Consider the following 24613-nt stretch of genomic DNA (forward strand, 5'->3'; position numbering starts at 1 on the left):
ATATAAATACCTATAAAAATTTATATTAAAAAATATCTAATCATGCGTGCATGATGTGTCTATGGATTAATTTCATTCTATACCCAGGCTAAATTTATTTCTAACTAATTTATGTGTCCTAAAATATTGAGTCGCAATATGCAATTAATAAATTATGCATGGTGATGGGAATCAATTATTGCAATGGAGGTCGTGGTAAGAGCGTAGACACAGAAAATATGGATACAACGGCTGCGTCAAAATAATCAAACAAAAATGTGTCACGTATTCAAAACTGAATGAGGATGTGTCTGCCAAACAGATAAATGTAATAAAGAATAGAGTGGACAGAAATGTTAAAGAAAAGAGAACCGCTATCGAGGACACATGGGTCTGATTTTGCCTGCCTCCCTGTTGCTTTGTTTTTCCTTCACGCTTATCCATCTATCCATACCTATACTTACATTTAATCTATATATACACATTTTCTGCAGATTGTCAGATAAAAATTATTCAAGGTTTTAAGTCATAAATATTGGCTTTTTCAAGAAATATCAAGAACATCATCAAGAACATCAAATTACACCGTTTTACTTTGACCCAGTTGCTTTGATCAGGTTCTTTTGGGTAAAGCTTGGATCTTTATGAGATGGCATGATCAAATTACATGATTGATTGATTGATGTCTTCTTATCTGGTGAGTTTTTGTTTTTTCTTGATAGCTTAGATATTGTTGATTGTTGGGGTGATTGTGCTGTGTGTTTGTTTGGAATATTGGGGGTTTTTGCATATGAAGAAGTTGTTTAATATTTTGTGCTACTTTTGTCATTGATTTCGTGTTTTACTTAGCTGGAAGTTATGGAGCTTGTCTAGCAACTTCAAGCTGATGATAGAAGCTTGCTTACATTATGTATGTGTGTTTGTATTTGTTTTTAGTCCTTGCTGCTCAGCAGATTTTTTCTTTTTTTGATTTTATGTTGGAAAGATTTGATTTGGTAATAATCTTTCTTATTATATGTGGTTTAGTTCCTGCAAATTGGGTTCTTGTAATTAGGGTTTATGTTTCGTATTTAGACTGATTGGAGGATTAAAGTTCATCAGACTTAATTGTTGCTTAAATGACTCTTTACACTGCATTTTTATTTGTTTTTAACTTTACGGATCGTGACAAGGTCGTAGATTTATGTTTGGGTATACATCAGCTGACAATCAATGGCCGATCCTCAGTAATTCTGGTCCCCTTGAAACCCTGCTTTAGTCATCGTCATGCTGCATTGCAACTTGTGTTATAGCGATATATAGGTTCAAACAAAGTGAGCTGTGAAACTAAGTAATCATAGTTTTTGTGTGTGGTCTTGTTTGTTGGTACATTTTTTGCATTCATCAACTGACTGCTACTGCAACTACTAAGTTTCCCTCTTCTTGAGCTGTTGTCTATGATGGTAAATTATATTTGGATAGCAAGATAAGCTTTCTATCATTATCTAAGCTATTTTTTTAGGACATGTTCAAGTTCATTTTAGAAGAGTCTATAGAACATTTTAAATTTATATGGTCAAAAGTGGAAATTTACCGATGAGAAGATTCATTCCCCTTTCCCAGGTCTCTTGACGAATAAATATAGAATTTATAATTGTGGAAATCATAGTGCCATGTTTTCTCTTGTTTTCATCATTTATTATGTTGCACCTGAGCTGACTTTATTGTAAAAAAATTTCAGGAGTTTGAGCTTTATTTTTGCTGAAAACACCATTAAAACCTCATTCTGTCAGTCTTGCTGCTCTGAACGTGATGATGACAATGCTATCTACTCGTTTTCCTCCTCCAGTCTATGTTTTGGTGTCGGTGCTACATTGTGTAGGAATGAAGTTGAACTTTCACAGATAGACAGCAAATTCTTCTAAACAGACATGAAAATTAGTTAGGCATAATCACCGATATGTGTTCTATAACTGCAATGGGGTTAAGCAATTAATTTCTGCCACTTTGGTAGGAATGCCGGACAACTTTGAAATTTGGGCATATCTGGGATAATATAGAATAACATTGGATTTTAGTTGATTACTTAGATAAGATACAACACCTTATTTAGGATTTGTAATGGGTTTACCTCAAGTCTCCTCCGCCAACACTGCTGATGAAGTAGCAGTATCATTGAGCACGTTCGTTCAAACTCCATCACGATTTGGCGGTGGAAGTAGTTGCGACATGAGTGGAATGTGCGTAGGGAGTTTTGGCAATCGTATGCCAGGGGATTTGATTTGTGGAACATCAGATGACCCAGATGGTCCAAATGCGCCTAAAGATAGTATGACCACTGCTAGTAGGTTGAAGACTAATTCTGTAGAAAAAAGCTGCATCTTCACTCATAAAGGTGAGAGAAATGTTCTGAATCCTGTTTCAAGGATAGTGGGGTTTGAATCAAAATCTTTGAATCCCCCTGCCTTCGATGTGGAGGATAACCCATGTGATGAGCTTCGTTCATCATCTATGGTTACTATTGCTCAAACTGCAACCACGAATCAATCTCTAGTTAAGAAGCGGTTGTTGTCACCTTTGTGTGGCCCACTTATGTCAGATCAATTCAGGAAAGAACCTCTAAACATTGGTGGCACCATCTATAACCATGAATCTCGGGTAAGCAGTGTGAGATGTAGTGATACACTTCTGCAAGAGCAAAAAGAAGTTCAGACAAGGAGTCCCGACTATTTTAGCAATCTTATTTGGTCTACATCCAGCTTTCAAGAAAGGATAAATTGTCATAATGAACATCGTTTAACCAACTTCAGTTCTCTTACTGATGGGCCTTTGCTTGATGACAAAGATGTTACGCGTCTGGGTCTTTCGTCATCTTTTCACAGTGGGCCGATCCCTATATCACCAGAAAAGGTAGCCTCCTCATCTCTGTGTTTGTCACCGCTACGCCCCAAATTCTCTGGAAGATTGAAATTATCAGGAGGGTGTATGGATGTCAGTGAAGAGTTAGATTGCAGCTATTTAACCTTCAAGGATTTGGAACAGTCACTTGATAGAACTGTTCTGGAGACATTTTCGTCTCATAGAAATGGAGATGTTAGAGTAGCAAGTAAATCATTTGCTGAAGTTGAACACCTGCAGCATAAGACCGGTCAGTTCACTCCTGAATGTATGAATGCTGTAAAAGAAAACTGGTTGCAGGATTCAACACCTATCAGTCCCTGTACTAAGTTTGGTAGAAGTTTAAGTGGATTGTCCATACGGAGGTCATTGGTGGGTTCTTTCGAGGAGTCACTGCTGTCTGGACGTATAGCGTCTGGAATTGTCAACCAGGTTAGAGTTCATATTTCATTGTCATGGAAAGCCTGTCTATGCATGATTGTAGAATTGTCATCTGGCAACAAATATTCCTGTATTTTGGAATCTGTTTTCAAGGCACTCGTGTCTTAGTAATATTTATTTTGTTTTGTGTGTTCTTGTGGGTGCAGAAGATCGATGGATTCCTTGCTGTACTTAACATTACTGGAGGAAGCTTTTGGCCACATCCTCAGAAACTTCCATTCTCGGTAACAAGTGTTGATGGGGATAATTGCTTACTTTACTATTCATCGGTAGATCTTGCTGGAAATTTAGCATCAGACAAGGTTAAGGGTCCAAAAATGAAGAAGAGCCTCAACAGCAATAATTCACAGGCAGAAAAGAGCCGCCTGCGTGTGCCAATGAAAGGGCGCATACAGTTGGTACCGCCCCTCCCTTTCTTGTAGTTGTACATTACTTATATTTTGGTTTCACTAGCTTATTTTGCCTTTGAGTTACCATCAGGTGGTCATGATCTGACCAAGCAACTTGTACTTATGTGGATCTGAGCATGTTCTGTACACAGGATATATTAGTTTTTTATATAAATAGATATAGCAACATAGTTTCTCTGGGATTGGGGATGGGGTGATTTGTGTGAACTTCATCCTGAAAACAAATGGATTATTTCACTTCTTTTATTATTATTGTTGTTGTTGTTGTTGTTGTTCTTATTATAATTATAATATTTATTAATATATCGATTGTATATGCCAGGTCCTCAGTAATCCAGAAAAGACGCCTATACACACTTTCTTTTGTAACTATGACTTGAGTGACATGCCAGTCGGTACCAAGGTAATTGAACAACAAACTATTTTTATCAAGTAGTGATGCAACCTTATAAGTTTAAGTTTAAGTGTATCTAAACATACACATGCTGTTGTTTACTGTTTAATACAGCATATTTTATCTGATTCAACATTGTGGTATATTTAGCATACAGTACCTTCTTTGTTTACTGTCAACAGCATGTGCAAAGCCTTAAAAAAGAAATGAATTAGATAATCATAGGCAAACAACTGAACTTTGTGGGGGACAAATAGATGACTTGCTCCTCATATGGCGTGCGCATGTGCAGGCACACACACATTAATGAGAAAAGAACTTAACTCAGTTGGTTCCTGCGTTGTTATTAAAGTGTATTAAACTTCATAAGGCTGTGTCCATAGCTAGAATCATAATCTGCCTCCGTATTATTTTAATTGTCTAGCAACAAGAGCTGTGTGTGTGTGTGTGTGTGTGTTTTCTTAGAGATTACCTTTTACTGATTTCTAAATAAATTGAGTTTCTTCAATTTGGTTATGAGGATAAGAAGTGCTTGACAAAGAAAAACAGAAACTCAAACTTGTTGCATTGCTTGATAATTGAGTTCTGCTTTGTATGCTGAAATAGTTGAGATATATATATTTTGAAAGTCAAGATTGCAGATGATAATTAGTGCTTGGTTAAATTTAAATGGTGGTGGTGGTATGAGACTAGAGGTATGCAACTATTATTAGTTTGAATGTTCACAGGAACATGATTGACATATGACTGGGAAATATGAGATGTGTGATATATAACACCTCTGGATATCTTGTTAGCAGCAACCATGTTTCCAGTGATTTGTTCTATGCTTTACACTCATGTTGTAAACCCTGCAGACATTTATGCGCCAAAAGATCAATCTAGATTCTGCACCAGGGAATGGTGGATTCAGAGATCCTCACATGAAGAAAGTGGGGAATCCTTCTCCAGATTTACACAGTAGTCAATCTTTACTGCAAAGCAAAACATTGTCCACGGATTTAAGTAGAGTTAATGATGTACATAGGCAGAAATCTACAGAGCATGGTCCAAACAAGCTGCACAATGGCCTTCCTCAGGATCTTAGCGGTCTGGTGTCACCTTGTGGTGAAGTAGGTCATAGGAAAAAGATGAATTCTTCGGTTGATGACATAACCACAATTTCGTCCAGCATAACCAAAAGTAAATCAGTAAGTGGCTCTCCGAAGGCAAATGAGAATACAAGTGGATCTGGCGTTCTCCGCTATGCTCTCCATCTCCGCTTTATGTGCCCCTTCCCCAAAAAAAACTCTCGAACCATCCAAAAATGCAAATCTGACCCCTTTTCCGAACTATCAGGGGACAATAAAAAGTTAGAAGTCGAACGACGCTTCTACTTATATAATGACATGAGGGTGGTGTTTCCTCAACGTCATTCAGACGCTGATGAAGGCAAGGTATGTTCATTTGTCACTATTTTCAGAGTGATAATATAAGTTGTCTTTCTACTATTTTGTTCCCCTTACTTTCACGCAGTCCCCTAATTTTATCATCTACTTAAAAAACATGCATTTTTATATCTGGTAATTCATTATAAGGGAGTCAGCTTGACTAATTTATGGGCAAACAAGAAACTACTTCTAGATATCTGATACTATGATTTGTTGCTGCTTTCACTAATGGAAAATAGTTTCAGTACCTTAACTTTTCTGGAATGAAATGTGAACCATCAACTGACCTGAGCTGCTCTATGCCAGATTCCTATAATTTTATATGATCTAACAAGCATGCTTTGGTCTACACTGCAGTTAACCGTGGAGTATCATTATCCATCGGACCCCAAGTACTTTGATATCAGCTGCTAGTGGTAGCAGGTGAACTCATATCTGGTTCTCTTGTACATAGCTCATAACTGTACATACTTTTTATGCAGTCGTCTTATCTGATGAGATAGGGTAAAGAAAAATCCCATTGCAGTTGTACATATTAGTTTCAAATAAATTAGATCATCTCATCTTAAGTTCATTGAGATCTGTAAAAACTTGTACATATTTTGTGTACCTTAGTGAAATAAAATAATAAAGATAGGAAGTAGCGTCCCCGGTGGATTTCCTGCAAACCTCTGTTGTTCAAAATAGATCGAAATTCCGTGTCTGAAATCTGAAGAACTGGTTTAGAGTTTGTTGATGACATTTTTGGTTTGCTAATTGTTGATGACTTTTTATGTCCTAGTACATGGGGTGTGCAACATTGGAATGTGTGATTGATCATGACTCATAGGTGTTTCTAAAACATGTAAACCCTATATATACATATCAATGATTATTCTGAGCTCTAGCCACGTGATGGAGTTGTGATAGAACATACTCCCTCTGTCCCATTTTAACTGATGTTTGACTTTTTAACACGTATATTGAGGTGTAAAAAATAATATCTACACTCAATAAAAAATTTCAAATCTTATCTCAAATAAAAGTTTAGATTCTAAACTTTTATTTGATATAAATTTTATAAAAAATAATTATGTTTAACTGTGATTTTTTGAACATCTTAAAATACGTGTAAAAAAGTCAAAAGCAGTTAAAATGGGACGGAGGGAGTAATTAAAATTTTACTATGTTGGTAGAAAGGAGATATTATCATCTCCTACCAACTGGAAGCTGGGAAACTGATCAAATGAGAATTACATATTCTCACTTATTACAGTCAAGAGCAACTTCAAATGTATCTTAGTTGTTTCTAAATATAATGTGAATACCAGTAAGTTAGAGCAACTCTAGTTGCTTCTGAATATAATATAAATAATGTGAGTACTAGTAAGTTAGAGCTACTCCAATAACTTCTCTGTACAGCCTTCTTGGCCTTAGACGGATCTTAATCCTATTATCAAAAACTTAACAATTTTGATTTAGCAAAACAAAATAATTTATACTGTATTTTGTTTCTATAAAACTTGGCCAAAGTTGTGGAATTAGAAAGAAATAAATGTGTTGCATTTTTACTACTTTTCGGACATATAATTTTTTATCATTTTTTCCCCCTTGTTTAGTTGTTTAGTCTTGTTATAATTTCTTGCAATTACAAGTTACTCCTTGTAAACAATTTTCAGATAAAAGAGATATTGGTACCTATAATTTTGTAAATCATAAAAATTGTAAATGGTCCTCTATTATATCGCATACGCGATTTCAACCCGTTTAATTAAAACAAGATTTCGTTACATTCTACTATTTTAGTATTGAAATCGTATTTTTATTGATATGGATGGGGTTAGAATTGTGTGATGAAACAAGCTCCATCCGATACTCGAAGAAAATCAACCAAAATAATGGGGATGGAAACGCACGTGAGGTGATGCATTACAATTTGGAAGCACTCGACTTGAAACATAAAAAACATGTAAAATAAATGACAAAGTAGAGTAGGATTGTAGCACTTCCCAATAAAAAAAAATGAAAGAAAGGGGATTTTGTTTGAACAAACTAGTGTTTACATCGGATACAAGAGCGTGTGGGTGGGAAATGAATACAAGGAAGAGAGCATGATTGTTGCATTGATAGAGATAGGACAGAGCAAAGGAGAGTGGCGTAGCTTGTAACCTCCAAAACCGTAGCCATCAATGTGTGTAATATGACTTGCAACATTGTTTGCTCTCGTCTCCATGCCGTGTCGTATCAAATTCAAGCCCTGCCTTGCTTGCTTGTTTAATCATGTTCGAAAACATAAATCTTTCATTGTATTTTCGCTATGAGATTTGTTGAGGATGTTAAAGTTGGAAGACGTGGAGTAGTAAAAGAGTCTAGTGAAGAACCGAAGGATTAAAAGATGGTACTAGAATACATACAACATGAGTGACATTGCTGAAGCCATGTCCAAACTTAGGAATCAATGTTTTGTATCATTTTGCAGATAAAATTCCTCTGTTTTCAAGAAGTGTTTTTATTTTTGATAATTCTCTAATTATAGAAAAGCTTAATTCAAGTAGTTTCTTAAAATTAATGGATTAAAATAAATTATTATATCCATTCAATAACTATTAGACTATTAGATTCTAGTATTAGAATATTTACATAGGGTCATGCTTAAGAGAGAACCATTAGAGAGAATCATAAAACCATTACCTTATTTCTAGTATTAGTTAGAGTTCAGCAGCAGAACTTCACATGCAAAAAATGTCAATATCTATGTATTATATTTTAAAATTATTTTTGAACACACAACGATGAAAAAAACATGTATTAAATCCTAAAAAATTTATTTAAAATTTAGAGTTATGTAGCATAATGTTAGTAGTTTTATCGTTCTATTTTAAGGATCGGTTCTCTCTTGAGCGCGACCTCGTAATCAGAATTCTAATTTGAATTAACCCTTCAACTCATTTAATCCCTTTTTAAAAGACAAACCCTTCATTAGCACACATAGGTGATAAACATAAGCAAGACATGACAGGAGTCATTGGTTAAAGTTGAGCCATTAAGGTGTTCTTGATCGTCGAATCTCGGAATTAGAATTTTATTTAGGGAGGTTAACAAAAATATTTTTTTTTTTAAAGTTTTGCCCGAACCATAATTCGGAAGTCAGTCTCTTAAAACTGAAACCCTAATATTATAATTGAAGGTCTCAATCTTTCAAAAATCTCTCATAATTACCATAATCTCTGTTCAATACTGGTAGATTCAGTGGCTGTTTAGAAATTTAGATTGAAACGTTTGAAATTCAAAACAAACACATAAAATCCAGATTAAATACGCAATTCAAATCTACTACACAGCTACAATTGATAACGACGCAAGTTATAAAGTAGAAGTCACAGCGCTTAAGCTATACGAAGACACTCTTAAATTATTTGTACCATGGGAATCCAAGAAGCGGGTCCATGCCCATATCTTTACCAGCAGGTCACACTACCCTTATTTTGTTACCTCTCATTTCAATTCTCAAACACACCTTGCTTCTCTTTGTCATTTAATCTCGTCTTAAATTTTCCTCAGTCTATAAATAACTCATATTAACTCCCAAAGTCAGATACTCTGCTCTGCACTTCTAAGTTCTAACTCTCTTCTCTTTTTTGCTTCCTAAAATCCTAGCCTTTTCTAAAATGATGAACACTGTTGAGGAGGCAAAGAACACCGAAATGATAGCTGTGAAAGTAGAAAAATTCACAAGAGCAGCTCAAATATCGTTGAGGTTCTTGGCCATGGCCGCAACGCTAGCAGCTTCATGTATCGTTCTTACCAGCAAAGAAACTGTTCTTATTTATGGCATCACTGCTGATGTTAAATATAGCTATTCCCCTTCTTACAAGTGAGTTCTTACTATTATTATATTTTTCCTTTTTTTTAAGAATTGTCAATTGCACTTTTATGTAATTTAAGACGAACCATCAACCTCTTGTTACCGAGTCGGGTTTTCGCTTTGTGCAGGTTTTTTGCAGCTGCGAATCTCATTGCATGTGTGTTTTCGGCCATATCTCTTCTCTTGTTTTACATCATGGGACTCACCTCGAAATCAATAAATTATTTCTTCTTCTTCTTGCACGATTTGGTAATTTTTTTTATTTTTTCTTGCTTTTCCAATATATGCAAAAGGACCTGGTTTTACCATTGTTGGGTTTCTATCAAAAGGAACTGGCATTCTACTTTGGTTAAGTTCCTCACTAGATGAACTGTCTTTCACATTGTTATAAATAGAAAACGAACTAAAATAACACAATAATTTGCAAGAAAAAGGTCCATAATGCTATCAAAATGTTACACTTTCCTATTTCAACATTTACCCAGTGCACAATACTCGTCACATGAATAAATAATCTGTGCAGGTTTTCACAATGTTAGTCACTGATTATTGTGAAAATCGTATGCTAGGTTGTAATGACATTGTTGATGGCTGGTTGCTCGGCAGCAACGGCGATGGGATACCTGGGGAAGTACGGTAACAAATACGCGGGATGGATGCCAATCTGTGGATACTTCGACAAGTATTGTGACAGGATCACCATTGCTGTAACACTTTCTTATGTTGCCTTCTTCTTCTATTTTATCCTCACGGTCATCTCCGTCAGCAAGTCCAAATCATCCATCACACAAGTTATCAAATGAATGACTTTATGAATTTCTTGTTCGAGTAGTTGATGTGTAGTACCCTATCTCGTGGTGCTGTAAATTAAGTGTGTTGGATTCGGAAGAAAGCGCTTCATATTATCTTAGCATTTTATTGTGGCGTCCTGTATTAGTTGATAAAATGTTTGTTTTTAGTTTTTATGTTAGACTTGGCTAATTTTACTGTTTCTGTAATACTGTATGAAAGTGATGCCGAGGTTAAAAATTGTAAACTTTATAAAAATGATGTCCAAGTTAAAAATTGTAGACTTGTATGAAAGTGATGTCGAGCCTAGAATTGTTCAATATTTGGTACCAGCTGTGATTTCACATCTGATGCTTCTGCAATCGAAAATTCTAGATTTATTAAACGTTCTTTGTTGTACTAATAATGCAATTTGTAACATCGCAAATCAGAAACACGATGATAAAGACAAAAAGGTGGGATTAATGAAATTGCAGGAAGCTTTGAGATATTTTGGGCAATGCCTAAAGAAGTGGGAATACAGGAGTATTTATTTGGTAAAAATGGAGATGTTTAATCAATGAAATGAAATAAGAGTTAGTTGAACATATATGGGGGTAGTTGAGAGAAAAGTAAATGAAGTGAAATGAATAAAGAAAATAACAGTAGTTAAGTAGGGTAATAAAGACAGAAAACGAGACTGCAATAAAGCAAGCATACACAAATATAATCAACTACAGTAGCGCAAGGTACACACGCGATCGAACACAAAACACATATACATTGTCAGTTTACATGTCAATGAGGTGCTGAGTTCCAGCCATATGAGGCCAACTGTAACGGTAGCTGTGAGCCAGCGACAAACTCCCAAATAATGGTCCATTGAAATATTGAATGCACCCAGTGCTGTTTCATAAATAGTTAAGCATGACTGTTCTATAATTAGCCAGGGCCATGTATTCAACGAAATAGAGAAACTGAATCAGAATACAAAAACATGATTATTGCAACATTTTCGAGTGAAGCTTGGAATCAAATCTATTCAAAATCAATTTGATGCAAGTCAATACACCAACTTGCGATCGGCTGTGAAAGACAAACATTCGTGGGTTGACTTGAACTTGGAATAACAACGAAGAGAACTACTAGCAAGCAGCAAACAGTTCTAGTTGGGTAGTCCAACACACCCTTTGGGATTGGTAAAGGGCATGTAATGTCGTTTTGTAATTCAACCAAACAACTTCATCATGCATTATGTGCTCTATACTTACATGCGTCTGTCTCTCTCAATTCTACGCATTTTAACAACACAAGTATGGCCAGAATATGTTCTTTCTTATGGGAGGATACAACTGTTGGTCCTCTAATCAGTTGTTTTATTCTCGGAATCCAAATCTCTCAATAATCACTCTAGTCTACCGGACTTATTATATATAGATGACCACATTGCAACTTAATATATATGGAGGCATAGATGTAATGCGATATTAATATATTAAGGGAAGAGAGGTCTTGTATGGATGAGAAGTAGCATGTTTGGTAGCCAAGGATGACTTGCCTAAATCCCCCATCCAATATTATCAGGGCTCAATTTTAATTGTGTTGCCACAATAAGCCCTGTTTAATGTGGTTTTTAGGCGTCGTCCCTTTGGCTAATCTGACTGTTTCTTCTGTTCATGCGAGACCTTTTCTTTCACTCCCTGATTCTAAATATTTCTAAAAAATCTACTCAATCCAACACTTGGACACGTACTTATGTTGGACGACCAAGTGTCCAACCGAGCCAGGGTAAGAAAGCTTATAGCTAGACACACAGACCTACGTAAAGACTATCTTACCAGAATGTAATTGTTGTTCATACTATTCTGAGAATCAGGTTATCAGCACAGTCGACTTGGCAGGATATGAAATAATTTCCTCTTGAACAAAGAGCACCACAGATTGAAGATGCAGAGATAAACAGGTACGTTATGAAGAATATGCAATTCTATTTTCTTCTTTTGTCCCTCACATTAGGTGAAGCTGCAAGAGTGTTCATCAATCTGGTGGATTACAATGGCAAGACAAAATTCGCAGTCAGGTGTCCCCTGGAGTGGGGTCTGGTCACTGGTGAGACAAGGACCACAGTTAACAATCACCTCTTATGATAAAAAGGGACCAAAGAGGTTTTTTGCTCTTATCAACATTAGGGCTGTAAACCGATACGGACTATCCGGTGTCTCGGCTCATATCCGGCTCGAAAATATGATACATGTCTCATATCCGTTTTGAAAACGATCCAAATCTGGCGGAAAAATTAAGCCCGTATAATATATGATCCCGGATACGAGCACACCTATACCCGCTCAGATTCAGTCTCATATAATTTTTCATAATATGATCCTACCCGAATAACCGAATATGATCCACGGTTCATATTCAATTCAAACTCATATACATATTATATTTTAACACCATCATATTTGCAAGTAAATAGTCATCATTTTATAAAATTGTAATATCTTATTTAAGTTTATATCTTCATAAAATATGATTTATTTAATGTGATCATGCTTATTATCTTCATATATATTTAATAAATGATATATTCCAACACATAACTATAAGTTTTAATTCAAAATTAATATACTTTATAATATTATGTCTACTTAGACTAAATGAGAATTATTTAAACAACTGAAATAATAATGATATTTGATGTTAGTGGATCATATCCGGCTCATATTCGATGGATCATAAACTACCCGGTTAAAAAATAGAAAATACGATACTGGATCATATCCGGTTTAGATCCGTATCTCAAATACCCGGGATCAGTTTATACCCGAATAAAACGATCCCGGACCCAAATCTGGACAAGCTATAAATAATATGATCCGGTACTTGAGCAGAGGGGTACCCGGGATCACCCGGATCATTTTACAGCCCTAATCAACATCACAAAATAATTTTTACTAACCATGGTAGCCAGCTATTTGGCTGTGATCTTCCGCAAATAAGTGTAGATCTGCCTGCAGCCTGTTATATGTGCAAGCTATCCTATCCACTATCATTTAAATGACACGTTCAGTTCAGCAAATAAATTTATGAAAGATATGACTGCCAGATGGAATGGACTGAAGATATATAGAAAAGTATGAAGCTAAGAGGTGGACCAGAGTTGTAACAGATACCAGGAAGAGAAAGAAATGGCCACTCTAATGTTCTAAAAATGACATCAACTCCGAATGCTGTCCATAATGTATGAGCTAAAACTAAAAGGGTTTTTTCCCTAGGCATAAACTAAATTAAACTAACCCTCGAAAGGTTTGGGGAGGTCGGGAGGACAAAAGGTACTCAGGCACCCAGATCACAACCCTTCGGCCTTCTTCTAGAAATGCATTCACAATTTGTTTACGCCGTCAACATAATTAGTATTCTATTATACCCAAATTGACTACCAACAAAACAACTCTAAATATAGACAGATGAAGCTAACTCTGATAATTATAGTGTGTGTGTGTGTGTGTGTGTGTGTGTGTGTGTATGAAAAGGCCAAAAGAAGCGATATAAATCAGAAAAAAGAAGGGAAATGTAGAATTAATTAGTACCCGATAATAACCATTGGTTAAGTCCTACTATATTCCACAGTATGAACGTGTCTGTATAACCTGTTCAAAGAGCTGGCCTGACCAGATAAGTTCATCAGCATACCCAGCATCACATTAGAGTCTTATCTGAGTACCAGCTAGGCCTTCTCTTATATTATGATAGTTAACTTTGCAAAAGAATATTTTGACGGAATGTGAGCTACACATAATTAATTAAAAAAATTGAACAAAAATGGAGCTCAAAACTGCCTTTTTTAGAGAAGTAACAACCAGCCTTAAGACACAACTAGTACAAATGTACAATGCTACAATTTACTATGACAAGGAATCTAGATTATATAAGGAAAGATACACCAACAATTACACAAGCAACTTTAAGTATGAAGTACACAAATATGATTTTAACAGAATACATATAGATATGCCTCACTTCTGTCATCCAAACTTAAGCAGCAACAACATTTCGACAACATTGAATCTCACCAAGTCCCTACATTCTTATACATTTTCACTGGGGTATATCCTGGATGCTAGTAGTACTAAAACAATCTAAATTGCTACTTTGCACATAATTAAACCTCGAACACTTGTAACAGAATTTAACACTAACAAAATTCTTTAGGACTACATCAGTAAAGTTACAACTATATATACCAAAACAGGACAATTAAGTATCAATAGCTTCATTAATCTCAAAACAAAACAAAAGACTACTACTATGCTAAAATAGAATACAGTAATACACTAAAAAGCTCAAACCAGTTCAGACATTCTGTCTTCCCTCAGCCACCCTGTCGAGAATTCCTCAACCTTCCATCTGGACTAACAAGTTAGAAACAAGTCAAGAAAAGCTCTTCCCAAGCTTCTGAATAGACGAAAACATCTTCCGCCTCGAACCTACCGCATTAATCCCCATATCCTTCAAATCCTCCAAAGTCAGCATTGGCAAAACCTCATCATCCACCTCATGAATTTCGAAAACCGGAGCGTACCGTCCTAATCCCAACTGATTCAACCAAACCCTAACACCATTCCTCTCCCCATTACAGTTCCCCCAATTCCCCAAATTATCCAACGAATTCATCCCACTATTCCCCTTCACCGGACTATCCGAATCACCGAAATCCCTAAATCCACCCTCCCCATCCCCATCCTCACCGCCACTCTCATCGTCTCCACCATCCACCTTGGACGCCCAATTCGACCTAATCCGCTTCGTGTTTCGCCTCTTGGACTTCGAATCCCTCACTTTCCAGCTCCCAATTGCAACAGAATCCAAGTTCCCCTCTTTATCATCGCCCTCGAGAAACTCGGAGCCACTCAAATTGAGTATAGGCCGAGTCTTTGAAGATTGATTGGACTTGTGAGTGGTGTACGGTGGCTGCTGATGCTTCCACTTGCTAGATCTTCGAATATTGAGATGAGAATCGTGAGATTGATCGCCGCCGATGTCGCCTAATCGAACACTAGGTCGCCGTTGACGCTTCGTTCCGACGTTTTCGGTGGAAGCTACGACGAGAGCTCCCGTCTCGCCGTTGATTTGGCCGTCCGGTGGCTGTAATTCGGTCATTTTAGGATGTTTCTAGGGTTCCGGTGATGTATAAACACAGGGGTGTGTATGTATAGGTGTAATTGTAGTGTGGATTGGGGATAAGCAACAGGAGAGAGAGAGTGAGCGGAGCAGACCCCTGACTTTATTTATTTATTTTGGATTGCATAAATAAATAATTAAGTGAAGCATTTAAGAAATTTTAAAAGGGAAAATGAGAAATGGCAAAAGTGGTTTTTTGTTTGATAAATATTAGATATTCAAAAAAATTCAAAAGATATTTCTCAAATAATATTTGATTAGTTTTGATCTATGTTAATGATAATTATGAATTGTAGGAATGAAAATATTGAATAATCAAAATTACTTTTTAAATTTCAAATTTATTCAATAAATTTTTTTAATAAATTGATAAGTCAAAAAAGTTTACAATAAAAACTTGAAAATAGACTTTAAAATAAATTAAAAATAATATTTATTATTTCATTATAAATTTCAGATGTTATATATAATGTACAAGTTTAGTTTATTCAAATTTAAAAATATTCACAAATTTCTTATTATGTTAGATAAATATATTAAATTATGTGAGTTATTATATGATGCTTTAAATTTGTAATACATTATTTTAAATAATTTATATATAATATAACATAATAAAATATATATTCATTTAAGAATTTATTTAAAAATTTATTATAATATCACCGTGAAGCGTGTTTTATAAACTAGTTTACTTAAATTCTCCGAAGCGGTTAAAAGATTCAAAAACAAAAAAAAACACACATTTACAAGGGTCTCTTTCGTCACAAATCAGAAAGAAAGAAAATAGTCTACATGTAGCAAAAGCCCGATGCTTTCTGTTCATGTTTACTTTTAAGGCCCAACATTACAACAGCCCATTAGCGGCGCTAAACGTTATTTTCAACATTCGTATTGATCAAATTTTCATAGTAATATGGACCCAATTTGATAGTAAATAAAAATTTATACTTTTATAATTTAAAAAATTAAAATATATAATTTAAAGTAGATCAATTATATTTTTGAATGATAAATTTTAAAATTTTCTTAATTATATAATATATATAATTACGGTCGATATTTTCCCAATGTAAGCGAAATAAAAAACGATACTAGTATTATTTTGAAATTTTGAGATCGAGCATCACAAAATTACCATTTTGATCAGCTTCAGCATTGAAAACCAGCAGAAAGGGCCTATCTTTTGCATGATCGTGTAATGTTGAACAGCTCTTAACCGTGCTCTGGCAATCAAGATTTAGCTTTCCAAGTACACATAGTTGAATATACGATGAATCAGTTGAGAAAATATAAGCCCAGCCGACTCACTTGTCAGCACTGAAACTAATGGATCGATCATTATGTTCTCCTTAATTATAAAAGTTGAGTCTATATAATGGAATTATATGTTGAAGTAGTAACTTGGCAATAACAGGTAGCATTTTTTCTGATCTTAAGCTGCTCAGTAACACTTCTAATAATTGGTAAAGCACCTATTCACTTGAGGATAATATGGGGTTAGTATCCAGCAAGTCATTGAGGCACAGTTCTCCGCTAATTTACTGGTTTAAACCCTGAAAACCATCTTGAATAAGTGTTTGTGTAAAGGATTGAGCATGCCGATTTAAGGGACGTAGTTTGGTACAATAGATGATGGTGAAGTGATGGTATGATCACTCCCCAAATTGCCTACCTACCTTAACACAGGGGATCAAATTCGACATAGTTTGATAATTAGCCACTGAGACGTTACAGAAGTGATTGACATTGTTGCATCTAGTGCTCTGGGATTGTTCAATTCAACATTGTTCGCTGAGTGTTACAGTTCTGGTGAAGATTATTCTGAACCAACATGTAGTACCAGGACGTAGTCGACATTTCATTATCTTGACAAATGGATTATATGTATATCAATCTCCGAAAGTAGCAGAATAGGGCTTTGGATTTGGATATACTGACCTTCCATTTTGGCAGTGGACTTGCCTTTTCCTGAACCAACAATTGTCTATAGACCATTCAAATTTTCACCAACAAAAAAACTGTATCCTTGAAGCCCGTTGGGCTAGCCAAGAAACTCTTGGCCGGAGAGCTCTCACATTATGTCATTTTCTGGTCTTTCAATTCCATCTAGGCACCTTGTTAGTCTATTAACTTGGTTACTTCTCTTGAGAAATGGTTTATTGGGAAATTTTTTTTACTCACATATGCATGGATCTTCTAATCGTTGAACCCTCTGCTTTTTATTTCTAAGAAAGAGGATTCAGTCGCTTACTAGAATATATACTTTGATCATATGATTTATAATGCTGTCCTCAATCGTAGGCTTATCTTCAAACCTCTAGTATACTGCATCTCCCTCCTCTTCTCACCTCCTAAATGCAACTCTGGGCTTCATGTTTCTTAACTTTTTAGTATCATGTGCTAGGATTCGCTATGGATAAACGTATCAGTATGTCAATATCCCCTTCTTTGTAGTGATAAGATAGTTCTTGTGATGGAACTTAACAATGGTTCAGTCAGGTACTTCTCCGATATTGATGTATCAAGAATTCTTCAATTTGGGCTTAAGGACGCGGCTTAGCCTTACATTGCTTTTAATACAGTGGTCCATGTTCGTCTAGATTCACATAACCTGGCTCTATCCAAGTCTGAGCATTTCAATGAACATCACGCACATTTCATACCTGCATGAAGATTAGAGGTTCAGTAGGTAGTGGCTAGCCCAATTATAGTGGTCCTAGACTTGGATGACCACATGCCTTCAATACATACTCTTCTATTCATATGAACCTTTGACTCATTGGCTGTTGGGTCATTTGCTCTTACTCCATATTTTGCATGTGCAGAAGCACATCATGGAAAACTAAGGGCAGGGGAGGCATGGCCGATACTGGAGGCGATGCTAATCAGCATCCTGCGTCTCCATCTGCTATAAATATTAACCGAGCCTGTCAGAACAGTATTTTTCAGATAAATTCTAATGCCTAGTTGTCAGAACAATTTTATGTAGACTCGTCTTTATTTCCAATACTTTTCTTGATCCGCATTGTCCTAAAATATAAATTCAAGAATATTTACTAATAGTCGTAGGGGCCTGGTATAGCAGAGATTAGTGAGGGCGTGATTCACGACAGTTCTGTTTGGGCAAAGAATCATAAATAAGCTAAGAATTTTGTTTTCTTTCATGAACATAAAAGACAATTAGGCGCATGTAAATAATGAGGCGCTTAGTTAAGTTTTACTTTACTTCCTGACATACAAATCTGAGTTAGATACTTGTTGATATACCAGATAAACGGCCAAACGAACTCCTGTTGCATCACTTTAATATTTGACAGGAAAATGTAAATATAATAACTAGAGAACAAACATGCATGAAACCCACGCCTCAGTGTCGGAGGAAAAGAATGAATAAGCTCAAATAAAAAGATACAATTGGTAGCTAGTGTTGTCTGTTGATGATCATCCATACGGTCAATGAGATTCTGTTGTCTTTTCCGAATCAATTGTTTATTGAATGTGCAAAATGTAGTTCAGAGATATAATTATACAGAATATGAAGTGCTAGTGGTGTAATCAAATTCAGTGGTCCTAGCTAGACGGTGCCAGTTCTTGACGTCTTCATCATCATATACTTCCAATCCAAAAAATCAGAACCTCAGAGAGGGTTAGAAGATAGTCTAGCTGCAAAATTAATACGGTCAACGAGATTCTGTTTGTTATGATAAGAGTGTTTTGATAATACTTAAAATTGAATTCGCTCACAAACAGTTTGACTCGTTCACAACCCTGATGGGAGCGGAAAACCTACATTTAAGTTGAGACAAACACTTTGATTGAGTCTAGAAATGTTGTTAGGGTAGGCAAAGGTGTGAATCGTGATAAAATTAACATGGGAATGATGTGTACACAAGACTAGCTAGGCCACAGACATGAGGCCAACATCCCATAGTAAAATCAATTAATAAGCGTCACAAGTACTAAACTGATCCATCTCTCTCAGCGCCTTGAGGGTGATGGAAGAAGCTAGAAAAGCCTAGGCAGAAAAGAGACAAAGGTGAGTTAAGACAACTCCACGGCCAATGCGCCATGAGAAGTTGCACCTCTTAAGCTTCTGTAACCAGACCATAACGGACCCTCCTGCCTAATTATGTGCTATTTTCATACGGGATCCTCGTAACTTCGACTGAACTCCTCTCATAAAAAAACAAAACACATAGCACAATCTATTCATATTATCTGTTCATATGTGATCACCAACTTGCATTAATCAGTTCATAATCAATTGTCTTCTAGTGCAATGCCCAGAATAACAAGTTGTAAACATACGAACCCAAGCTGTTTCCTTTTGTCCTACGGAGAAATCGGCTGATGGATATTAATTTAACGAATTGAGCTGAAATGTCTACAGAAGTCTCATATAAAATACGGTTTTATCGAAAACTGATTTTAACTAGAGACCCGTAAATTTCAGACCGCCTGTCTTACTTAAGCCTCGGAGCAGGCAGTACACAGGCTAATTGCGAAATGATCAAGAGTCACTGTATAATTTTAAGGGCGTGTGTTTGGTGTTTGGTCATGGCTGCAACTTTAACTTTTCTGTTGTCCATTCAACGTAAAGTGTTTGCTCTGAAAACAATGATTTCGGGATCAAAATTATACCGTATGTCCCTAGTAAAGACAGGTGGAATTAAACGAAAGACGCCACTGTCGGCCAGCTTGGATGAATTCTATTTCCTTTGCGTTCATTGCAATTTTATTCCATCTAAACTCTACCTACTTTACTACTATTCCATTTTAGATTTCACATCTTCATTCAGTAACACTTTAAAATTTAGTAAATAAAATCGACCGTCAAAATTGATCAGTTATATATTCATAATTAATCGTACCCAGCAGTCGCTTAGGAGAATTCGGTCGAGTGGGAGTACTTAAGTGATAACTGACAACCCAATCATTAGGCTAAGATAAAGCTCTTTGTAATCAAGGTTATTTATGAGATTCCGTATCAGAAGCTAGCTTACATGCAGTAAAATATTATTAAAAGGGTTAAATATTACTCATAATAAAGAGTTGAAAAGCATGAAGATTCCATCGTACATAAACATGAAGCACGTAGACAAGGGAGAATCTGATGAGGAAAGCTCCCCAACATCTAAATCAGTCAGTAGTCATGTCAATTAACAATAGAAAAGAAAGACAAAGATATTAAGGTAAAAGAAAGAAACAGTAGTCTGAAGATAACAGAATACAACTGTAACAACATGGGATTAATATACAAAGATAACATATTAGCTGCATAACCACAACAACAATATCTCAACTAGTCTTGTGTGATCATCATCATACATAATTGTAAGTTACAACACAAATGAAAAAGAAGGGAGAAAGTGTAGCTAGAGCTAGGTCCAGGAATTTGTGCTCCATGCAGGTGTTTGAATTTTGATAGACTGGGTCAAATAAATTGGGACAAGGAACCAACACAGAAACAAGAACCAAGGCATCTTCAAAAGATTTAGGGTTTTATTCGGTCGGTCATCTCTCATTTTTATGTCAAATGTCCCATTTTCTTTGTCTTTTTACTCCTCTTGCATTCTTATCCACTAACTGCTCATACTCATATATACTAACAGATAGATAGCTTAGCTGCCATCATCATATATGCCTTCCCTTACTTTATTCCTACGTAGAGAAGATCGAGCTGGCTTGCATGGGTTTTGAGATGATGATGAACCAGCTCTTCCATCTCCACTGAAACAGTTGATACCCAAAGAATAATTGGTTATAGTAACTCGACATATATTGGCAGTGATTCAGCTGAGAACAATTTTTTACCGTATAGTATATGTTTAAATTTGGAATAAAGTGAGTTCAAGAAGCTTGGATGGATGCTTACTTGACATGATGTTTCTAGTTCAAATGATAAGAAGACAAGTTGTTGGTGAAACCGGGATGATTAATATTTCTGTGTCTGTTTCCGTCGACGTCCCATAACAGCTGTACATTAAATATTAATCTGAAATTAGTAATCACGAAATATAATGTCAACAATAATGTAATCAAGAGGATAATATTTAGAAGAAAGACTGCTACCTGAGGTTGAGACATGATATTTGACATCTGAACCTGATGAAGTTGATGTAAAGTCGAAGTGTCCATAACTGAATAGCCACCAGATGTGTTGAACATGTTAGTGGCCTGAGCATGGGCTTGTGGATGAACATCTGTCTGCTGTGTTGCTTCCAAGTTGCTACTCTGATATTTATTTTTTTACTTTCATGTTAGCACTTGAATTTAAGATACAAAAACATAAGAACATATATCTGTACACAGGGTCGTTCTCTATGAAAAACACGTTTTAGCATGGTTCTGCAATTTTTCAGCTAAATCACTACCTGAATGCATGTATACATGCATAAAGATCTGTGTTTCTCTTCTACATAATGATTAATTGTAGTATAGATCTTATGGATATCAACCTGGTTTTGTACCTCCGGTTTGACCATATATGCATCCAAGTCCACTCCAAAGTCATAGAGCATGGGATTTACAGAAGCGATCTTCATGGAAAGAAACTGTTGAAAAAAATTATCAATACTTCTATAAAATCTAACAGAACTTCGGATGACAATATATATGTTACATATGCTGTTCAAGTTATCTATCGGATAGCTACCTCGACTTGGTTCTGTAAGGACTGCACATAGTTAATAATCTCATCCAACATAAGAGCTTTGCCAGTTACCTGTAATGATTTGCCAGATACATAGTTAAAAATCCTGCTATAAATAAGTGTTAAAAAAAAATTTATCAGAATGCAAGTTATTATTAGTTTCACCTTGTCACAGCCAGGTACAAGAGCCTGCAACAGCTTCATCCTCTCACTAATCTTCTCTCTCCTGACCTGAAAGACAGCAACTAATTATTCAAAAATCATGGAGATAATTAACAGACAAAGGGGACATGAAGAGCAGTTGGTTCTAGAACAGGGCCCTGTTAATTAAGAGATGTTTTGTAAAATATACCAAAATTGATAATAATGAGAGATTAACAGTAGAATGTGTACCCTTTCAGCTAGACTGTGACTATCTGTGGCTTGGCCCCTCCTTGCTCTCACATGAATGTATCCACTTGGAGGTTCATTTCTTTCTATTTCTTCCCCATTCCTCTTCTTATCACCCTCCCCTGATCTTCTACTCTTCTTCTTATTCGTCGATTTCTCTTCGGATATCGTATTCATGCAGGCTTCATCGATGCTACTAGTATTTTCTTTCCTCTGCTTCTTGCCTTTCTGCTGCACATTAACAACAAAATAAGTCACAAGAATTCAATTAAATCAAAATTATAATTTAAAAATTTATATACCTTTAAGTGAGATTCTTGAAAGGTGTTGGTCCTCTTATCCATGGGATTAATAACAGGTTGATGCTGAGCAGTTAGTGCAGAAGAACTAGAATTGTTACTGCAGTTGCTAACTTTTGTGGTACTACTTATATTAACAGAGCAAGAAAGGTCCACCGTGGGATCAGGCTGATCAGAAAATGGATGGTGGTGATGAGGAGAAGGGCAGGGGCTGTAATTATTGTAGATGGATTGCTCTAAAAAGCAAGACATATGAGTACTGTTGTGATTATGAGTAATAGTAGCTAGAGAAGGATTGGCAGGAGGGGTTGTGTTTGGAAACAAGAAAAGAGATGAAGAAGAGTCAACAAGAAATGGATGGTGTTTATCATATGAAAAAGCTGCCATTGATATCAACTTTATTGTGGGAGAGACACAGAGAGAGTAATTTGTTGGTGTAGGAGACTGAAAATATATGGTTGAGCAAATGTGGGTCTGAGCAAAATCTTAAAGATGATCAGGTTATATTTTTAGTTATGAGGGGTACTTCATGTAGCATGTATATATAAGGGTAGGGTTGGACTGCTGGAGGGTATCCTCACAATTTTATTTTTATTTTGAAAGATGATACTGTATTTTTCTTTTATCATCTATTCATAATTCATGCATGTAGTCATAAATACTGTCATATAGATACCTATCTGAATGTATGTCTGTATAATAAATATGTTATACATTAGCATATACACATTATGATGATACATATGTGCAGGGACGGAACCAGAAATTTTTTGAGAGGGGCCAAAATTTGATTAAAAAAATTTGAAGGACAAAGTTAAAGAAACATGACAAGTTCGGGAAAGCAAAATAATGAATATCTAAGGTCCTGGTCCTGGGGAAGGTTTTTGGAGGGCCAAGACCACCCCATACCCCTTAGATCCGTCAATGCATATGTGTGTTGTCGGAGCTGGATTCCGAAATAGTTGGATCCAAATCTTTTACCAGATTTAATTGAGAATCCAAACTTTTTTACTTAAACCACCAAACTTGCAATCTGGGTGAGCTCATCCATGATTCTCTTTGGATAAGTGTACATATACTGATATACGCGTGTAAATCAAAGGAAGCTAATTACAATTACTGGTAGTAATTAAATGTGTATCACTTGATGACTTAGTAGCATAGCAAGTCATCTCTGAAGTCAGAGAGAGTACATAAGAGGGAGAGTGGGAGAGGAAAGTTCCAAGATGAGGTTTGATAGAGATAGAGAGTGCATAACAATATTAATCTTTTTGACTGCCAAACAACCAAAATTGACAAGTCTTATCATCTTGGTTTTTTGTGTGTCCCAGACCCAGTGTCCACTGTACATGAATAGTATTAGAAGGTGGTACCTGCGATTAGTAATGTCACGGTTTATGCATACACTCCCCCATACTTGAATTATTGCCCTTTTCGGTTTTACCGTTTTTAATATTATTAATTTTCTCAAGCTCATCGCCTAGGCCACACCCTCGCCAACGGTAAGCGTAGGTTTGTCTCGGCATATATGTTGTGCAAATTTCATCCACATGAACGAATTCGGTGCTCAAAATCGCCACCGGTCGCCCAACTTCGCATAGCGGGGCCGATATGGCAATATCATTTTTTTACCACCCATCTCTTCAAGTGTTTCGAATTGTTAGACTCTTTTCGCAACCATTACAAGAATTTCTTTTGTTCAAAAAAATTTATCCTCCAATATGGACATATAAAAAAAGGTTTTAATATCAACAAAAAAACAGTTATAAAAAATCCTGCTCTGTTTTGCATACATGCATGTATCCTGTAAATACAAAGTAAATAAAGAAAAATAATAAATTTACAGAGCTCACGAAATAATGAAAAGATGTAAACCATCATGGAAATTAAGTCAACAAAATAAAGGTAGGCAAAATAAAAATATCCTAATGAAATCAATTCAACA

The 24613-nt window shown here is 35.8% G+C and overlaps 4 protein-coding genes and 1 long non-coding RNA gene across 9 annotated transcripts; 2 read left to right on the plus strand and 3 right to left on the minus strand.

Moving 5' to 3' along the window:
• The first annotated feature begins 237 nt into the window (after nt 1-237).
• Nucleotides 238-6287, plus strand: LOC108209080 (uncharacterized). Of its 2 annotated transcripts, XM_017379812.2 has the most exons (7): nt 238-370; nt 474-676; nt 1700-3288; nt 3444-3695; nt 4030-4110; nt 4959-5537; nt 5889-6287. In XM_017379812.2, the coding sequence occupies exons 3-7, from the start codon at nt 2080-2082 to the stop codon at nt 5943-5945; spliced, it is 2178 nt and encodes a 725-aa protein (XP_017235301.1). In that variant the 5' UTR covers nt 238-370; nt 474-676; nt 1700-2079; the 3' UTR covers nt 5946-6287. The 2 variants fall into 2 exon arrangements, with proteins under 2 accessions (XP_017235301.1, XP_017235299.1); XM_017379810.2 differs by having other exon boundaries at nt 308-676.
• A 2732-nt stretch (nt 6288-9019) lies between these two features.
• Nucleotides 9020-10368, plus strand: LOC108209081 (CASP-like protein 1F1). The gene is made up of 3 exons (XM_017379813.2): nt 9020-9384; nt 9504-9624; nt 9945-10368. The coding sequence occupies exons 1-3, from the start codon at nt 9179-9181 to the stop codon at nt 10176-10178; spliced, it is 561 nt and encodes a 186-aa protein (XP_017235302.1). The 5' UTR covers nt 9020-9178; the 3' UTR covers nt 10179-10368.
• Nucleotides 10369-10906: 538 nt separating this feature from the next.
• Nucleotides 10907-12058, minus strand: LOC135150812 (uncharacterized). Its single transcript, XR_010289125.1, has 2 exons — nt 11982-12058; nt 10907-11049 (listed from the first exon to the last, which is right to left on the minus strand). It is a non-coding gene; the product is annotated as an uncharacterized LOC135150812 (long non-coding RNA).
• Nucleotides 12059-14302: 2244 nt separating this feature from the next.
• LOC108206615 (uncharacterized) lies at nt 14303-15424 on the minus strand. Its single transcript, XM_017376972.2, has one exon. The coding sequence runs from the start codon at nt 15301-15303 to the stop codon at nt 14575-14577; it is 729 nt and encodes a 242-aa protein (XP_017232461.1). The 5' UTR covers nt 15304-15424; the 3' UTR covers nt 14303-14574.
• A 5090-nt stretch (nt 15425-20514) lies between these two features.
• LOC108206808 (transcription factor bHLH137) lies at nt 20515-23184 on the minus strand. Of its 4 annotated transcripts, none has more exons than XM_064088001.1 (8): nt 22672-23184; nt 22373-22597; nt 22145-22210; nt 21983-22051; nt 21798-21881; nt 21400-21561; nt 21203-21303; nt 20515-21057 (listed from the first exon to the last, which is right to left on the minus strand). In XM_064088001.1, the coding sequence occupies exons 1-7, from the start codon at nt 23053-23055 to the stop codon at nt 21217-21219; spliced, it is 1077 nt and encodes a 358-aa protein (XP_063944071.1). In that variant the 5' UTR covers nt 23056-23184; the 3' UTR covers nt 20515-21057; nt 21203-21216. The 4 variants fall into 4 exon arrangements, with proteins under 4 accessions (XP_063944071.1, XP_017232713.1, XP_017232712.1 ...); XM_017377224.2 differs by having other exon boundaries at nt 21786-21881; XM_017377223.2 differs by having other exon boundaries at nt 21786-21881; nt 22373-22600.
• Between the last annotated feature and the right edge of the window lie 1429 nt (nt 23185-24613).

Source organism: Daucus carota, chromosome 2, assembly GCF_001625215.2.
Source record: "Daucus carota subsp. sativus chromosome 2, DH1 v3.0, whole genome shotgun sequence".
NCBI lineage: Eukaryota > Viridiplantae > Streptophyta > Magnoliopsida > Apiales > Apiaceae > Daucus > Daucus carota.

Bases quoted from the DNA above. Each gene is read 5' to 3' on its own strand.
- LOC108206615 (XM_017376972.2), bottom strand. From the start codon at position 15,303: ATGACCGAATTACAGCCACCGGACGGCCAAATCAACGGCGAGACGGGA.
- LOC108206808 (XM_017377223.2), bottom strand. From the start codon at position 23,055: ATGGCAGCTTTTTCATATGATAAACACCATCCATTTCTTGTTGACTCT. The intron at 22,052-22,144 runs GTGAAACTAATA...AAATCATTACAG, and splicing joins TTGTACCTGGCTGTGACAAG to GTAACTGGCAAAGCTCTTAT. The intron at 21,562-21,785 runs GTTGATATCCAT...AATAAATATCAG, and splicing joins AACCGGAGGTACAAAACCAG to AGTAGCAACTTGGAAGCAAC.
- LOC108209081 (XM_017379813.2), top strand. From the start codon at position 9,179: ATGATGAACACTGTTGAGGAGGCAAAGAACACCGAAATGATAGCTGTG. The intron at 9,385-9,503 runs GTGAGTTCTTAC...CGCTTTGTGCAG, and splicing joins AGCTATTCCCCTTCTTACAA to GTTTTTTGCAGCTGCGAATC. The intron at 9,625-9,944 runs GTAATTTTTTTT...ATCGTATGCTAG, and splicing joins TCTTCTTCTTGCACGATTTG to GTTGTAATGACATTGTTGAT.
- LOC108209080 (XM_017379812.2), top strand. From the start codon at position 2,080: ATGGGTTTACCTCAAGTCTCCTCCGCCAACACTGCTGATGAAGTAGCA. The intron at 4,111-4,958 runs GTAATTGAACAA...TAAACCCTGCAG, and splicing joins ACATGCCAGTCGGTACCAAG to ACATTTATGCGCCAAAAGAT. The intron at 5,538-5,888 runs GTATGTTCATTT...TCTACACTGCAG, and splicing joins CAGACGCTGATGAAGGCAAG to TTAACCGTGGAGTATCATTA.